Raw genomic sequence first — 17,801 nt, 5'->3', positions numbered from 1 at the left:
TCGGCGGGTCGCCACCGTCACCTGCCACACCGTGTTCCCTCCGCCGCCATGCAATGCCTCTTTACTCTTCATTATCCTGCCCATCGTATCATTTTCAGGGAATTTCCTGTCCCTAAACTTACAAGATTGTTCGCCAATGAATTTTTACACGGCATTTGGGCACCAAATAAGAGCATATTACATCGATTCAACAAGGCATATTCGGGAAAAGTACTCCCGGAATGAAACCTTTTCCCGGCGGCCTCAGCGTCGCCCAAAGCGTGTCTGGGTGCGTGTTGACTCCGAGGCTCCAGCGACCTTGTCTGGAGCTTCAAAGGGACTCAAAGCGAAACCGTGACGGCCAGGCGCGGCGGGGCGTGTCTTGGGCGGGAGTGACCTTGTTTGTGGCAGTGGCCGCCGTCGGGTCACTTAGGGGACCGTGGTTTCTGGTCCAGCAAGTGAGCAATTCCGCTTCAGTTGACATTTATTTTCCACGAAAATATTTGAGGATCTCCGCCTCGCACATCCTTCGAAGCCAGCGAGAATGATCGGCGGGCGGCTGTGCGGCGAATGCTTGTGGTGCTCTGCTCCCTCAGGCGCGGAAGCTGCAAAGTTATATTCACTGCAACACCTCGGCCGTAAAGTGCCGACAAACTGAAAGGCTTCTGTACTCCATAATTAACATAATGAACCATTTATCCTTCAACAGTGACTTAAACCTTGGGATCCCCCGGGGTAGTTGGTTCTCATCCAGCACAGGCTCAAGGCCAAAGAGGTGGAGATGAGCGCCAAGGCAACGTGCAGCTTGCCATGTGCTCCTCACTTCACTTTCATCTTACTCTACCATTGGCACGAAGGAAATGTTATGGAGGTGTCGCCGACGAACGCTTAGATGCACTCTGACTGGAGTGGATTACCCGTCTTTTTTTTTTTTTCTTCTTTTTTTTACGTCGCGGCCTATTGCGCCGGTAGGCTTCTTCCCGGTGGGGCCTGGTGGTCGGCCCAGCCCGTTCTGGCGCAGGCGAGTGTTTATAGTTTATAGCGTTTATTATGCTTGGTCCTACTCTGCCCGGCGGTATAAGGAGTGAATTTCGTACTGTGAATAATGCTTCTGTGTTTGCTTGTCCTCAATGTTGTCTTTCAGAGAAGCCTCGGCTAACTCCGCAATACCCCCCCCCCCCCCTCGGCTACCCTGTCACCCCTTCCCCGTCAACGGTTCAATTTTACCCCACCCTTCCAGCCTCCTGACTGATCCACAACTTCCTCTGCACGCGTAAATCAACAAGAAACATTATTTTCACGCGTTAACTCGTTCCCAAGTAACGAGGAGGAGCAGACTTTTTGTTCACGTGAGAATAATTTTCTTCGTGAGTCAGGCAACAACGCGCTGACTCACCATCCATCCTTTCCAATAAATCCGAGTGTTCACGTTCCCTGGGCCGCCGCGGACATTACACACGTTCTCTTCATAGGCATGACAACAAAACTGGCACATCATCATTGTGTTTATGGCTTCAAACGGCCAGCTTCAAACGTTTGTGGCTCTTGTTAAGAACGTTTTTCAAGGCCAGAGAGGAGCTAGGTCGGGTTGTCATGAGTGTTTTTCTTCTCGTTCACGGCGCGGAAGCCTTCAAAATCTACCGTCAGACTCAGGAAACCATCAATGGAAAGCCCGACAACTTTTGAGAGCCTTTTGAAGTAGATGGACTAAGGCTTGGAAGAGTTTAATAATATGGACCTTAGCCCCGGGGAGTCGACAGGAGCGCCCAGCACACGCCTTGCAACACGCTGGCTGCCGCAGAGCAATAAAAGAAGTGGAGCCTCGGCCCGCGGAAGCTTCTGTGTCTCAATTAGCCACTTCCTGTGTGTCATCAGGAATAGTTTACTCCCCCTCATAAACTCTCCTTCATAAAGAGACACGTTTTTCCATTAGCAATCAGCCCCTTCAGAGAGAGAGAGAGAGAGAGAGAGAGAGAGAGAGAGAGAGAGAGAGAGAGAGAGAGAGAGAGAGAGAGAGAGAGAGAGAGAGAGAGAGAGAGAGAGAGAGAGAGAGAGAGAGAGAGAGAGAGAGAGAGAGAGAGAGAGGGGGGGTGGGGGGGGGAATGCAACCAGCTATTCCGCCACTTCCCTGTACAAATAATTTACCACCTGAAGGGAACGACTCCGTGATGACAGTGGCCGCAGTAATCATGCACGTGTTTTGCCTCAGCCATGCGTGGGGCGGGAAATGGGGTGACGATGACGATGCCTTCAACCCCCCACCCCTTTCCCGTTTCCCCCCTCAGCACCCCTCTACTCCTTGAACCATTCACCCCTCCATCCCTTCACCCCTCCATACCTTCCCCCACCATCCCTTCACTTCTCCATTCCTTCACCCTTCCATCCTTTTACCCCTCATCCCCCCATACCTTCCCCCTCCATCCATTCACCCCTCACCCATCCATACCTTCCCCCTCCATCCCTTCACCCTTCCATTCCTTCACCCCACCATCCCTTTACCCCTCTTTGCTTTAATCTGAGGCGTCACAAGTATACACGTTTCTTTTCTATCGCCGCGAGTGTCTTACCTGTCTTCCGTGCCAAAATCAAGGCGCCCTTAGGTAAGCTAAGTGTGTGTGTGTGTGTGTGTGTGTGTGTGTGTGTGTGTGTGTGTGTGTGTGTGTGTGTGTGTGTGTGTGTGTTTCCAGCCGTTCACGATCCTTGATAGAAAACGACGCCACTAATTTGGCGACGCTCAGAAACATTGTTTCATGATTGTACTCGGCGGAAGTTCTCTCGACGTTGGTGCGAAGAAAAAAAGAGGTATATTTAACACTCTTGCTGAAGCCTGACTCAAACCCCCCCCCTCTATCTCCTAAACCTACACACACACACACACACACACACACACACACACACACACACACACACAGACCTATTACCTTATCAGCGCTCCGGAATATTTACATACAACCTAAACGCCCTTCCCGAGGAGTGGCATTAGCCTTCCCTCATTACGGCATTACCTGAAGTACTGTCGAGATTAATGCCGCGGCGGGGGCGAGGGTGATGACAGCCTAATAACATGCACTTCAAGTAATTTCAGCGGAACAGAGTACGCGACCCTGCAAATCACCGACTAACGGAAGTGGCTCCTAAGAACACACACACACACACACACACACACGGCCAACACTTCCCCTCAAGCTTCTCACCCCAAGTGCATGTAACTGTTTTAGAAGTGAAATTTGGTCGATATTCTTATAAATGCTTGCACCTCTCACACCAATTAATACCAAAGGCCGAAGAGGTGCTTAATCGGGTTCTCGTTAGTGTGTCTTTCACGTTCGTACTACAGAAGCTTTGTCAAACTACTAGTACCAGGGTCACAAAACTACCCTTGAAAATGCCCATCAACCTCTGCGAAAGCCTTGTCCAATGTGTGTGCTGAGATGCCGCAATGTTTTAGAATATTATCCAAAGTCTTGCGTGTTTTCAGTTGCCTGCCTTTCCGAGTGTCCATGTTTCCTTGCTTCCTCCTCCTCCTCCTCCTCTTGCTTTTCAACGGGGCACTACTCGAGAGGGGAGTATAGGGGCGCATCTAAAAGGACCTCCTCGCTGGTCACTATAATTAATTAGTCACTTTTAGATTATGTCGCCACTAGGCCTAAGGAACATTTTAAGGCTTGTTAGTTAGTGCCAGAGGGCGAAAGGGAGGAGAGGGAGGGAATGGAGGGGAGTATAAAGGATCACCGGAATAAGGAGTGAAATAGAAAAAAAATGATCTTGTAGTCATCTCATTAAGGTTTCTAGGGTTCGCTCTCTCTAAACAAGGACTAAACACGTAATTGGTCCGTAGCTAAGAACGATGAAGAGGCAAAGATGTGTCCTATTAATGCCTGGGTCAATATTCTCAGATGCTTTCACGTCTCCCATCAACTATTTCCAAAGGCCATAAAGGAGATCGATCGGTTTATGATGAGTGTTGCTTTAGGTTCATGGTACAGAAGGGTAAAGATACTACCAGGGTCATTAAACTACCCCTGGAAATACCCAAGATTCATAGGAAAACCGCGTCTAGTATGTGAGCTTGGGCGCCGAAATGTTTATAATATGGCCCACCGACTCCCTTCTAATGCCCGGACGAGAGAGAGAGAGAGAGAGAGAGAGAGAGAGAGAGGAAGTTGCTGAGAATGAACTAAAGAAAAAGTCGTGATAACGTGTGGAGAGACTGAAGTAAATGATATAGTTAGTAACGAATGAGAGAGAGAGAGAGAGAGAGAGAGAGAGAGAGAGAGAGAGAGAGAGAGAGAGAGAGAGAGAGAGAGAGAGAGAGAGAGAGAGAGAGAGAGAGAGAGAGAGAGAGAGAGAGAGAGAGAGAAACACCACTGGGAGGGAGCCATCGCGTCCATTAGGTATTATTGAGTATTTACAGCTTCCTGGACTCCCTTGGGACCTGCAATCACCGACCGCAAGTTTGGGAAGGAAGGAAGGAAGGCGGGAAGGAGAGTGGGAGAAAGAGCGAGAGGATGAGAAGGATAGGAAAAAGGGGCAATAAAGAGGAAGAGAAGGAAAGCGAGGAAAAAGCGAGCGAGGAAAAAGTATAACACGACACACATTATACTTGAGCGTTTGCATCACGAGTTTCTCTCCGGGTGGTTGTAATTATTGTTGTTGTTGTTGTTGTAGGGGGTGGGTTTTTTATTTCGGGCAAGTGTTCTTCCTCGTCAGCTTTTCGGGGTTGAAGGAACTATTGATATGATGACAAGAGGAAAAACAACGAGAGAGGCGAAGGACGGAGCCACTATCAAGCGAAGGGGGAGGGAGGCAGGGGGGGAGGGGTACATGGTGTGAGCTCCGTCCTGGCGGGGTTCGAGTGTGGATCTGGACTGGTGTAGTGTCCTCGAATCCCCTTACCTAAAGCCTCGAATCTAATGTCCTCCTCCGCCCCTCCTTTGCCCCTTAACACTCCTCGAGGGGGACTCAACCCGCTCCCCGGGATATTTTGCAGCCAAGTCAAGCATCGCGGTAATTTTCCTCTCTCAAGTTCCCGTTGCCCGGACACCCTTCCTCCATGACACTACAGTATTTATATCGCGCCGGATATAGCCCCTCCTCACACTGTACTTCCATGTATTTATATTTTTTTCCCGCGTGTCCCCGTGGAGCGTGAGTGCCCGAGTGGCTGACTTTCTCGCGTCCGGGGGAGCAGGTGCCGGGCAGTGCCAATACTCGGCGAGAGCTCATCTCCACTTCACCGCGACCCTCCCGCCCTGAGCCCGCCCTCCAGGACCTGGCACTCCTACTAAGCCTATCAGTGGCCGGCCCTCCTTGACCACCTCCTCACTTCCATTCCCTCCTTCCCCGCCCCTCCTGGCTTATCTCAGTGCGGCACACTACTATGCGCACAAACTTGTTAAGGGTAAAGAAGTGTGTGTATGCGTCGCGTCACCGGCCTGCTGTGCATCCTGCGGTCAATGGAAGGTGTGGGATTACATGTGTATCACGCACGCATTCACTCGTAGGCAATAATCGTAACCACAGCGTGCATGGCATCCTTGTTTATGCACGAGTTCCCAAACCCCACAACGCGGCAACACATCATCAACTCCCCAGGCGCCCCTAGGGGGGTCCTGGCACCTAAAACTCTGGAATCGACGTTTCGGACAAACAATCTGTTCAGGCACAGGTTATTACGGTGATTTTGTTACATTCCGCTGATGGACGTGATGGGCGAAACGCTGCTTCCGGTGGCGGCTCCCTATCTGCATAATGGAGAATGGGGACGGATTGTGTATGTATGCATGTATGTATGTATGTATACGGAGCCATGTATGTTTGTATGTATGTACGTATGTATAAACACACACACACACACACACACACACACACACACACACACACACACACACACACACACACACACACACACACACACACACAGGTAGAGGGATCAAGATAGACCCATCCACATCAATGTATAACCAAATATGAAGGCAAAGGAGCATCATTGTCACCACCAGCCCACCCTGCGTACTGCCCTAAAAAAAAAAAGTGTGGAGGCTAACTACAAAGAGAACCACCAACACACAAGAGCATCAAACAGCTGATACACAACGATGGACGGGAAGATATTGTCAGCAGAGTTATTTGAGACCCCTGCAAGGACACTGCCTATTCTATATATATAAGACATACAAATGGGGTCAGCCTCTTATCCTTCATGTATACGTTAAGGTTATCTTAGCAATGGGATACACGCAAGGCAGTTTGTCCCCTGCTGGGCCGCCGCGTAAGGCTGACCCGCAACAGGCGCCAAGTGTGGACGGGGCGCGTGTGATATGTCGAGGCCGTCCCTTGTCCGCGTGTCACCCGGAGCTGGCCTGACGCGGTGACTGAGGTGACAAGAGAGTCGCAATCCCCTGCCGCTACAGCCCGCAGGACCCGAGTAGTTCAGCAAGTCTAAGTAGCTCTAATCCTCCCCCCTCCCCTTCTTCCTCCCGAATACTGGCAGGGCGTCATTTAGTGCAACGGACCATTGAAATTTATGGCAAGTCTCGTTCGGTTGAGGTGTGGCCCTCGCCGTGCACGGGTTCCCAGGGCGGCGAGACCAACTGCACTCTATTCCTTAGTTTCAGAATAAAACAACCATGAAGACGCCAGAAATAGACACGATAAAATAAATGAAGACAAGAAGATGTAAGAATTTAAAATACACGAAAACGATCATATGAATAAACGATAATTCAATTTTATTCATTCTAGAACTCAAAAATGTCCGAGTTTTTGAACGCCCTCAGCCATTCCAACACTTTTATCACCTTTGAAATACACCGGCACCTTTGTAAACACCGGCGCGGCTCACCTGTCGCCCTAACGAGCTCACAGTCACTCGAAAACATTTTACAATCATCTCCCGCCGCACCACCGCGAGCACACACACACCCGAGTCAGGCGTGGAAAAAAGGAAAAGAAACAAACAAGGTCTAAAAATGCCATCAAGTTACCTGGGAAGACGTACTCCCCGGCGGGGCGGAGGAGGAGGAGAGTTCAAGGCGAGGCGAGTGACATCCTGAATCACCGGGCTCGTACGAGTAAAAACGCAATTACTCACGAATAATGAAGGAAAATGATCATCTTTCGCACCTCACCACACGTCCCGGTCAGCTGATTTAAACCTTAATACCACGACGCGGCTGAGAATCTCGTCCGAGTTATAGGAGCAAAAAGAAAAAATAAAGGCTGTGGAAAATGACCCCAGACCTAGATTAATCCCGCACACCTATAATCCGCGGCTTAAATCCAGCTTATACAATTTTGGGCGGTATAATCTGGAGCTGACAGGATCGTTGACAATGAGGAGTAATTGCGGAGTCAAGACCCAAGACGATATGAGTATTGACAACGCCACCGCGAAGTACAGTTCCCGCCAAATGAGGCCGGGCTTCGCGCACACTCGATAATTGCATACTCGCATATCTAGCGGGAGAAATATTTACCGAGCCAGCGAGGGAAAGAAAGCTGGGAAATAAACTGGACATAAAAGTCACTCAGAAAAAGCAAGCGGCATCAGGTTCGGCTTAGCAGGGTTGGCGGAGGCGCTGGTGGGGAGAGAGGAAGGCCGCCCACCCGCCAGACACACACACACACACACACACACACACACACACACGGAGTATACCAGGCGTTGAAGGGGTAGACAGGACGTTCCCGTGATGGCGCTCAAGATCCCTTCGCCTAAAAAAACGTAAAACACCTTCCACACCTGATTCTGTGTTTGGGGGAAGAGGAAGGACTCGTGCAGCTCTAAATGGACGGACGGAGCAAGAGACGAAAAGTTTCCAGTCTGTTCTTCGAGTAAGCTGAGTTTATCTAAGGACGAGACACGAGGCACCAGGCTGCTATAGTTATCTATAGCAGCCTTTCAGTTTTTGTGTCTTCATGAAAACCAAGTACAATTCAAATAAATTGGTACATGAAAAATAACGGCAAATATTTTTCTGATTTGAAAGGAAGATTTAAGAAGCCATAACGATTACTAGTTATTACATGGCATTTGTACAGCATTTGTCCAAATACCCTTTCGAAGCAATTTTAAATATATCAAAATATTACAGAATATGTAAAAAATAGTAAAATTACTTTAAGACAGCACCGGGTAAAAATTTAATCAAATTATCCCGGTGTGCACGGACCGTTGCCAACTCGAGAGGCTGATCCTGGCCTACGCATCACGCCGTCACGGCAGTTGTCCAGAACCCGGTGAAAGCGGGGCCCGCACGCTAGCCACTCAGACACTGACTCTCACACACACACACACACACACACACACACACACACACACACACACACACACACACATACATATATATATATATATATATATATATATATATATATATATATATATATATATATATATATATATATATATATATATATATATATATAATATATATCGCCAAGTTCCATCGTGGGTCGAGCGTACAAAGAACTTGACAAACGTGTTCCCTTTCCCGCCGCCGCCACCGCCACAATGCCCGCCCCGCCGTCGTCCCCTCAAAGCGTCGCGGTAATAAATGTGCCCCCCGCCGCTCCCTGATACCGGGCAGACGCGCAGATAACGAGTCGGAAATAGCGTGTGAGCGGGGCCTCGCAGGGACAAAGCGGGAACATAAATTACCGGTCCCCTGCATTTAGTGGCATCACGGTGTCATTGGAGGGTCATTAGCACCTCCAAACCCCGAATACACGTTGTAATTTATTGTTCAAGCCATCATTAGCCGAAATGTTATATGCAAACAGGTGCTTTGGCTGCGAAGCCGACCCCGGGGCGCCGACGGATGAAGGCTAGGGAGCTGCACCCTCGGAGCAGCATTAATGGCGCCTGCACTGGTAGCCATCTTCATAATTTTGATATATACACTTCATTACTTTTAATGGAAATCATAAATAACTAAAGCACACGTTTCGCTTCTGGACATTTGCTTAGTTAAATGTGAATCCCTGTTTAGTGCCTCTTGAACCGAGCGCGGCCAGGCCTGGCGGGTGATGTATTCTCTAATGCGATTCATCAAACGCTATCGTGATGAACTGTGTTGATATACTCGGCAGATACCGGGCCAGGGAATGCTCGAGAATCATCCTTGTTGCTCGCACCTCCCTGCGGGCAAGGCGGGCAGGGGTGCTACAATGGCAAGTTTGTTTGGTCTTGTGTGTGTGTGTGTGTGTGTGTGTGTGTGTGTGTGTTTAAGGAACGTGATGCTCCACCAAGCCCCATGAAGACAGTCGCCCCTCCGTCCCCGCGCGAAGCAAGCAGGAGCACCGCCTCCCACCACACTCACCACCCCACACACGAGGCGTGGCCAGGCGGAGGAGGGTAGCGTGCGGGCTCTAAATTACTGGGTGTTCACGAAGCACCCGGCACAACACCTCGCCCCTGGAGAATCAACAACCGGTAATTGCTCTAAAAAACGACTCCCGGAGCGTCGCGTGTCAATGGAAGCAATCATTTGAACGGCGGAGCGGGTCTATAATAATTTAATGCCAGCACTCAGTCGCCGTGCATTAGGGCTCCGCTTCCTCGTAAACAACATAAATCTCGGAGGGAGTGAACCGGCCACTGTCTGCAATTACTCTTAAAGCAATCTAATGAGAACCTGCGGAGTGAGAATAGCCAACAAGGCGACTCTCGGTGCCAATAACCTCCTAAACCAGCATGCGGAGCACCACCAGGACTATCAGATCCTCCCTGCCAGCGGACGAGACAAATGACAGTCGGACTGCACATTTCCATACAATGGCATCCACTCCTCCCTTACAGCGCTGCCAAGTTTCGCTGGTGGACGGCGGGAAGAGTTGCTCTGATTTGCTAATTAAAGCGCAATAAATCCTCACCAGGGACACAAAACCTCGCGCCTTGAGGGACCTGACTAGTGTGTGTTATCTGCGGGGCACGAGGGTACATCAGCGGGGCGGAGGCGGCCGGAGAAGGCAGGCGTTTACCCCAAGGAGGTGACACCACTGCGGCCATCAGCACGGTGCCGCCAGGCGCAGGAGACAAAGATTCACTGATAAAGACGACAAAAAGGAACAAGGGGTTATTGTCTGGCTGAGTATTTTCTTTGGAAGGTGAAACAGAACTGACACTACAGCCACGACAATCCGCTCTCGGGTAACTACAGCCACGGCATCAAGATAGTTCCTCCGCGGCCTCGTGTGAACCTCAAGCTTTTGGGACACGCGGGAACCCGACGAAGGCGAGGGTTGGGGCACGGTAGAGCGGGTGGAAAGGGGAGCTGTGACCGAGGTAATGGAGAGAAGGAGGAGGAGGAGGAAGAGGAGGTGGAGGAGGAGGAGGGCTACTACACACAACAGGCAAGAACAGTGTAAATCCAAGCACTACCAGGAAGGAACACAAAGCTAATAATCGGAGTCATAAAACTGAGGCAACGCGACAAAGACGAATGACTCGGGAATAAATGAGTGCAGGGCTGCATTACAATAATAGAGTTGCAGTGGGCTTCGGAGGCACAAAAGGTTAATAGTAATGCTTTCGGCGATCAATAACCAATCACCCGACCATTAATAACAACAGCTGCACAAGGGGAGAGGAGGGGAGGAAGAAGGGGAGGAGAGAGGGGGAGTTCTACCTTACTAAATGACCGCCACATAATCAGTCTTTAGCTGCAGAATCAAAACCATCCATCAGCTTAAGGGTCTTCCAATGGCAATGCAAGTTTAATCCACTCCGACGAAACAAAATCCACCTACGAATTTCGACTATGACTGAAGGGAATATATCCGCAACTTAATGAGACTACAAGGGTGATAAATATGATGAATGAGGGAGGGGAGAAGGGAGGGGAAGACGGAGGGAGAGGGAGAGAGAGGAGAGAGGGAAGGAGTCTGTAAGTAATGGTCTTCCTCCCCCCCCCCTCCCCCCCATTGGAACGCGAGGAACTGACAGAATGACCAAGATCTTAACTCAATAAAACGTAGTAACCAATGACCTTAATACGCAGTCTCTCTCTCTCTCTCTCTCTCTCTCTCTCTCTCTCTCTCTCTCTCTCTCTCTCTCTCTCTCTCTCTCTCTCTCTCTCTCTCTCTCTCTCTCTCTCTCTCTCTCTCTCTCTCTCTCTCTCTCTCTCTCACAGAACAGGAATGATACACGTCCACCTTTGCCAGAGAAGTAACTTGACCAAGACACACAAGCTTCGGCGCCGTCGGAGGAGCTGCCGCCGCTGGGTCTGGAGGAGTGACTACAGGGGTCATACTCTTAAACATTACAGGGAATAAGCACACATACTTGATAACGCTTTCATAGGAGTTCTGGGCATTTCATAAGGATAGTTTTATGACTCTGGTGGTAGTTGGACCCTTCTTCTATACCATGAACCCAAATATACACTCATAAGAACCCGATTGATCCCCTTTTTGGTCTTTGAAAATAGATGATGCAAGAGGTGGAAGCGTCAGACCCAATACCGACCCAAGGATCCGTCCCTCTCATGCCCCGCGTAAGGGTGATCGTAATGGACCATACCTCCATTAATTATGAATCTTCGCCCGCGTCTGCTTTATCTCGGGTGAGCTGCGTCAGTGTGTGAGCCTCCATTGTGCGCAAAACGAACACACACACACACACACACACACACACACACACACACACACACACACATACACACTCATTCTGCACGTTCGCTTGTATGCTTCATTTTAAGTAGCTCGATAAGTTCATCTTCACAGCGCCCTTTTTTCAGCTTAAACTCTTAATTCTAAGTATTCCATCACTTCAATTTGCTACAAAAATAACCCTTTGCCATGTATTTCATTACGACGCAGAATAATTGCGTACGGTGGCTGTCGCGACGCTTATCTTCCTTTCCATCAGGCGTTGCAGGGAGTGGCTGCCTCGCCGTGCCGGGAGTCGCCTCGCTTGTCACAACACTCCCCTAGGCGCCCCCAAGGACACCCGGGCAGCCTCCTCCGGCGAGAGCGAGGCCGGAAGTCAGCAGGCACCCATCACGGCGCCCTCCCCGCGTCCCTCCCGCCCTGATATCGCTGTATATCTAAATAAGACGGCGTTGCCCTGTACGGGAGAGGGGATAAAGATCGGCATGACGGCACGGCTACAACAGAACTCCGCGGAGGAATCGTTCACCGGATATTTAATAAGCATTGTTCCGCCGACGAACAATACGGAGGCACACGAAACACTTGCGCCACCGGTTCGTTTCCCGTCTACCTGCGAGCTCTTGAATATTTCGCAGATAATATCAGATATTTTCTTCTGACAAGACTTTTATTGTCCCTTTATATTCGCTGTGTGTGTGTGTGTGTGTGTGTGTGTGTGTGTGTGTGTGTGAGTGTGTGTGTGAGTGAGTGAGTGTGTTTGTGTGTGTGAGAGTGTGTGTGTGTGTGTGTGTGTGTGTGTGTGTGTGTGACATTATCATCTTGCCCAATATGTTTCCTCCACTAAAACAAGAATTACTTTCAAGCCTCTGGAAATGTGGTCTACTTTTCCCTCCACCTGTACGCATGTGTCGGTGCTCCGGGAGAAGGAGGAGGAGGAGGAGGAGGAGGAGGAGGAGGTGAGGAAATAGAGGTGAGTGTGTAATGACCTGTGTCCGGGGCGTCAGGGTCACGACACCTGCCATTGTCTGATCCTCTCTCCCCCCCCCCCCCCCTCTTCGGGACGACGCACCTTCCCCCCCTCACCCCTAACTCGCCCTCCCCGGCCCCCTTCCCCCCTTTCTTTACTACATGCCCCCTCCGTATCGCTCTCCTGATCCCTCTTCTTTATTCCTCCTCATCCCCGTGCCCTCCCTCACCTCTATCCATCTGTACATCATCTCTCTCTCTCTCTCTCTCTCTCTCTCTCTCTCTCTCTCTCTCTCTCTCTCTCTCTCTCTCTCTCTCTCTCTCTATCTCTCTCTCTCTCTCTCTCTCTCTCTCTCTCTCTCTCTCTCTCTCTCTCTCTCTCTCTCTCTCTCTCTCTCTCTCTCTCTCTCTCTCTCTCTCTCTCTCTCTCTCTCTCTCTCTCTCTCTCTCTCTCTCTCTCTCTCTCTCTCTCTCTCTCTCTCTCTCTCTCTCTCTCTCTCTCTCTCTCTCATTTTCTCTCATTCTCTCATTTTTCTCTCATTCTCTCGTTTTTTCTCTCATTTTTCCTCTCATTCTCATTCTCTCACTCTCATTCTCTCATTCTCCCATTCTCTCTCATTCTCCCATTCTCTCTCTTTCTCCCATTCTCTCTCATTCCCTCTTATTCTCTCACTCTCATTCTCCCTTACTCATTCACATTCTGACCTTATCGTCCAACAGAGGCTTTCAGACAGCAATTGTTTCACTCTAGTCTTCATTGTGTTCCTGAATTTCCTCATGAATGGCCGTCAGTGAGGTCGAGGAGTAAGTACAGGAGCTAGAGGTCAAAGAGTAAGTACTGTGGCGAGTGAGAGACCCCGACTGAGAGAGGTTGCCGGGAAGTGAAAACTGTGAGGTATGGGTCTTAAGTAGGTGGCTGTTAGGCATGACAAGTAGTGTGTGTTTGAGGTTCAGGAGCTGAGGAGAGTGATGATATGAAAAACAAATAAGTATGGGCAGAAATTAACAGGATTAGAAAAGGTTGCGAGGAAGGGGTGGAAGGGAGTAAAGTTGTAAATGGGAAAAAAAAGAGGAAAACAGAGTATCAATCAAGGGGAAGGATAACAAACAGGAGATGAAGGAGGGAGTAAGAGAGTAGAATCATGTAGAAACCGCAAAGATGAGAACACCAGAGCAGGATTAAGAAAAGTGTCCCTGGAATGTATAAAAGTGAGGGTGAGGAGGAGTAAGGGAAGAGGACATAGGGAGAGGAGAGGTAAGAGGGTGAAGGTAGGAAAGTGAACATGGAGAGAGAGGACAGGGAAGAGGTTGGAGGAAGGAAAGTGGAGATAGGAAGGGAGAAGAAGGAAGGGACGTGGACACAGGGAGATAGAACAGGCAAGGGGGTGAAGAAAGGAAAGTGGACATGGGGAGGAAGGAGAAGTAAGGGGATGGAGGAAGAGAAGCAGACATGGGGAGAGAAGGGAAAGGTAAGGGGATGGAGGAAGGGAAGTGGACACAGGGAGAGAGAACAGGCAAGGGGGTGAAGAAAGGAAAGTGGACATGGGGAGGAAGGAGAAGTAAGGGGATGGAGGAAGAGAAGCAGACATGGGGAGAGAAGGGAAAGGTAAGGGGATGGAGGAAGGGAAGTGGACACAGGGAGATAGAACAGGCAAGGGGGTGAAGAAAGGAAAGTGGACATGGAGAGGAAGGAGAAGTAAGGGGATGAAGAGAAGCAGACTTGTGGAGAGAAGGAGCAGGTAAGGAAATGGAGGTAGGGAAGTGGACACAGGGAGAGAGAACAGGCAAGGGGGTGAAGAAAGGAAAGTGGACATGGAGAGGAAGGAGAAGGAGCAGGTAAGGAAATGGAGGTAGGGAAGCGTACAAAGGAGAGGGGACAGGTAAGGGTGCGGGGTGAGGGAGAACACGGCCAGGAAGGAGGAGGCGGTGCAAAGGGAATGAGGATGGGCAGGAGGGAGTGATGGTGATGGAAATGGCCGCGGAATACTACCATCGCGACGCCCAGGACCTCAGACAGCTAAAAATTTACATTCAGACGACGCCACCGCCCAAACGTTGACACCTTCGACCCTGACCAAGCCCGCCCCCTCCTTACCCCCCTGCCCCCCCCCTTACCACCCTAACTAAGACCACCCCCCTGCTCCACTCTCACCACCCTCACTGCTACCCAATGCCCCCCCCTTACCATTCTGACCAACCCCATCCTCCCAGCTCCCCCTGACCAAGTTCGCCTCCCTCGCCCCCTGTTATCTTCGCCCCCTGCCCGCTGCCCGCCCACCCACGCCGAGCAGGGAGACGAAACAGAAATGATTGATAACCGTAAGTATGTAAAACCAACGGCAACTCCATCTTTTTCTCTTTTTGTATTTACGTTTTTTTGTTTTTTTTCCGCCTGATTTTTTTTTTTTTTTTTTTGGGGGGGGGTCACAGCATTTGTTTATTTGATTAAGATAAGTTCTTCAGCCTGTGCAAGTGGTTATTTCCCATTCCTTCAAGATTCTTTCCTCGTGAACATATAAACAGCTCAAAGTATGCCTGTTTTTTTTTCCACCTGATTTGTTTTTGTTTGTTTTTCTTCACAGCATTTATATTTTTTCATAAGACACCTTTATGAGCCTGTTCACGCAGTTATGTTCCATTTAACCAGCTCAAAGTACGTCTACCAAACACCTAAAGACGAGCAAAGGAACAAACATTTACACATCAGCAACACAAGTCGAAACAAAACAACGAGACAAAAATAAACTGAAATAGGGAGACGTTAGGAGAGAAAACACAACAAGGACCAAAAGGCGCACGTTTACGAGAGACAAACAAAATAAGGCGTGTGGATTACGACGCCTTCCCCTCTAGTTGTTAGGTCCGCCGGTGTCCCTCTCTCCACATTAAGCCTTTCTCGTGTCGCTTAATGCCATAGCTCTCATGCAGGGGCCGTCCTCCACCTCACGCACACACAGACACACATACACACACACAGACACAAATCCCAGTCCAGATTTGCATGACATCCGTTTGTGAAGGGCTGTCCGTCAGAGGCCTCACCAAGACACCTGTGTTTGCATACCTGCCCCGACTTGTGTTTCCCTGCACCCAACACCCTCTTGCCATTCCTGTGTTTCTTCCCAGAGTGTTGGAGTCACTGTTCCCCTTCACTGTCGCCCTCTAGTGTTCCATTCCATCACTGCCTTGACTCCTACGTGCCGTGTACACCAATAGGATTCACTGTTTCCTCCTTTTTGATATTTAATTAGTCCTTTTAAGCATCTCCAACGCGATTTAAGGTTTAGTGTGACAAGCATTACCACTTATCTATTTTGGTGAAGCTTGTGTCGTAACTTAAAAGGTGGAGGGAAATTGATTACAGCCATGACAGGCTTCTTAAATCTTCATTATCATTTTATTTTTTATTTGTATGAGTCACTGTCCCGATTCATGCACTGCTGTCTTCTAGTGTTCCATCCCACCACTGCCTTGAATCCTACGTGACGTGTATACCAAAAGGATTCACTGTTTTCTCCTTTTAGATATTTAATTAGAGTCTCTTTAAGCATCACCACCACGATTTAAGTTTTCGTTGGACAAGCATTACCACTTATCTGTTTTGGTGAAGCTTGTGTCGTAGCGTGAAAGGTGGAGGGAAATTGATTAAGCCGTGACAGGTTTCTCAAGTCCGCCTTTATTTGTCATATTATATTCATGGCGGGGATATCTACACTCCCTCGTCCCCATCCGTCTTTGTCCCCGTGCCACTCCCTCCCTCTTCCTCTCCCTGACGCAGACACAGACGCCTCCCTCACCTCTCGCACCTCCCCCATCTCATTAGCACATTTCACCAGCACCGTCGGCTCCAGCACGCGACCCCTCAGCATCGCGGGACATTATCAGCGTGTGCAGCCGCCTCAGCAGCACCACGGCGGCCTCCCTCCCCTCCTCCCCTTCCCCGCCCCGAGTGTTATCAAGGACCAAGGAATAACAAGAGCCGTGCACACTAAGGAGATAAGAAAGTTAAAAAGGACAGTAAACAACAAGAACCTGCATGGAGGCGGTAAGTGTGTGTGTGTGTGTGTGTGTGTGTGTGTGTGTGTGTGTGTGTGTTTATTATGTTAAAAGAATCCGCCAAAACGACGTCAAAAAGGCAAATCTCAATCCAGTATTATACAAGATGCAAAGTAAGACAAAAACCTTAAAAAACAAATGGATGGGAGACATGCTTACTCTCAACACATAAGCAAAGAATGAAGCAAGCGAGATATGAGCCCCATCAGGTATGCTCTCATCCACACCCACCCTGTTTCCTACCTGCACATCCCCCCCCCCTGGCCAGACAAGGCGCGTCAGGTAAACACCTTTACACCTTTGGTTCCAGCACGCATCGGGCTTCCTCGTTTCCACAAGATCAGAGTGAAAACAGCCTCGAGGGTAAGTTGCCTGGCGATAAAATCTCAAAACAAGATGGAATCGCTTGATATATCCGTTTATCTGCGGTGATCACCCGCCGCAATGTTCTAACGGAGAGGAGAGGCGGCTGCGAAATCTCCACTAATCAAAAAAGAGCAGGTGAGCGCGGGCCATAGAGCACCGCGGAAGCGCCTCCACCGGTACCCCCAGACGGGCCTCGGAACGTGTGATCTATCCGGGAATGTGAGTCCCCGCCATCACTACCGCCGACAATGGAAACGCCAGCCTCAGATATGCTAATACTGTTTGGATATTTCAGCCCCATAACAATAGAAGGCATTGCACCAGAATCTCGTACACACAATGCAAGTTCAATAGCATCGTTTTTCTCCATGTTAACGTCGCACTTTATCGACGCAATTATATTTCAGGTGCCTCGGCAACATTTCTCGTGTGGTGTGTGTGCCTCAGCGGCGGCGGCATGTGGCGCGTCTCCACACAATGAAGAGCCGCCTGCCGCCGCCTCCACCGCCACCGCCGCCGCCGCCTTCCTCCCGTCGCCTGTCTCCGCCGCCTCCCGCCTCCCGGGCTCCGGAATTACATGGGCCGCTTTCTTACGCCGTTGCGTAAAACTATTACAGCCATCGACATGTGGCGATATCGGCAGGACTAGGGACGCGTCACGGCCGAGGGCATTCTGAACACTTCATGAACACGAATCACCGTTAAGAGAAAATATTTGCATTAACATAAGTTTCCACCACAACGTTGACATATTTCAGAGAAAAAAATCTATCATTCCTTTAGTTTTAGAAGAAAATAAAGTTAAGTAAATGTCTGTC

At 49.6% G+C, this 17,801-nt stretch overlaps 1 protein-coding gene across 1 annotated transcript in view; it reads left to right on the top strand.

Annotated features, from left to right (window-relative positions):
* Positions 1-16,534, top strand: part of LOC126984112 (uncharacterized) — a 35,426-nt gene extending 18,892 nt beyond the window's left edge. The window contains exons 5-6 of the mRNA XM_050837498.1: positions 11,852-12,023; positions 16,385-16,534. Of these exons, the coding sequence (XP_050693455.1) occupies positions 11,852-12,023; positions 16,385-16,534 (322 nt within the window). The remainder of the gene's footprint in view (positions 1-11,851; positions 12,024-16,384) is intronic.
* Positions 16,535-17,801: the final 1,267 nt, after the last annotated feature.

This window comes from Eriocheir sinensis, chromosome 56 (assembly GCF_024679095.1).
Source record: "Eriocheir sinensis breed Jianghai 21 chromosome 56, ASM2467909v1, whole genome shotgun sequence".
NCBI lineage: Eukaryota > Metazoa > Arthropoda > Malacostraca > Decapoda > Varunidae > Eriocheir > Eriocheir sinensis.
The sequence above is the reverse complement of the archived record's forward strand: the minus strand, read 5'-3'. Positions and strand labels throughout refer to the sequence as shown.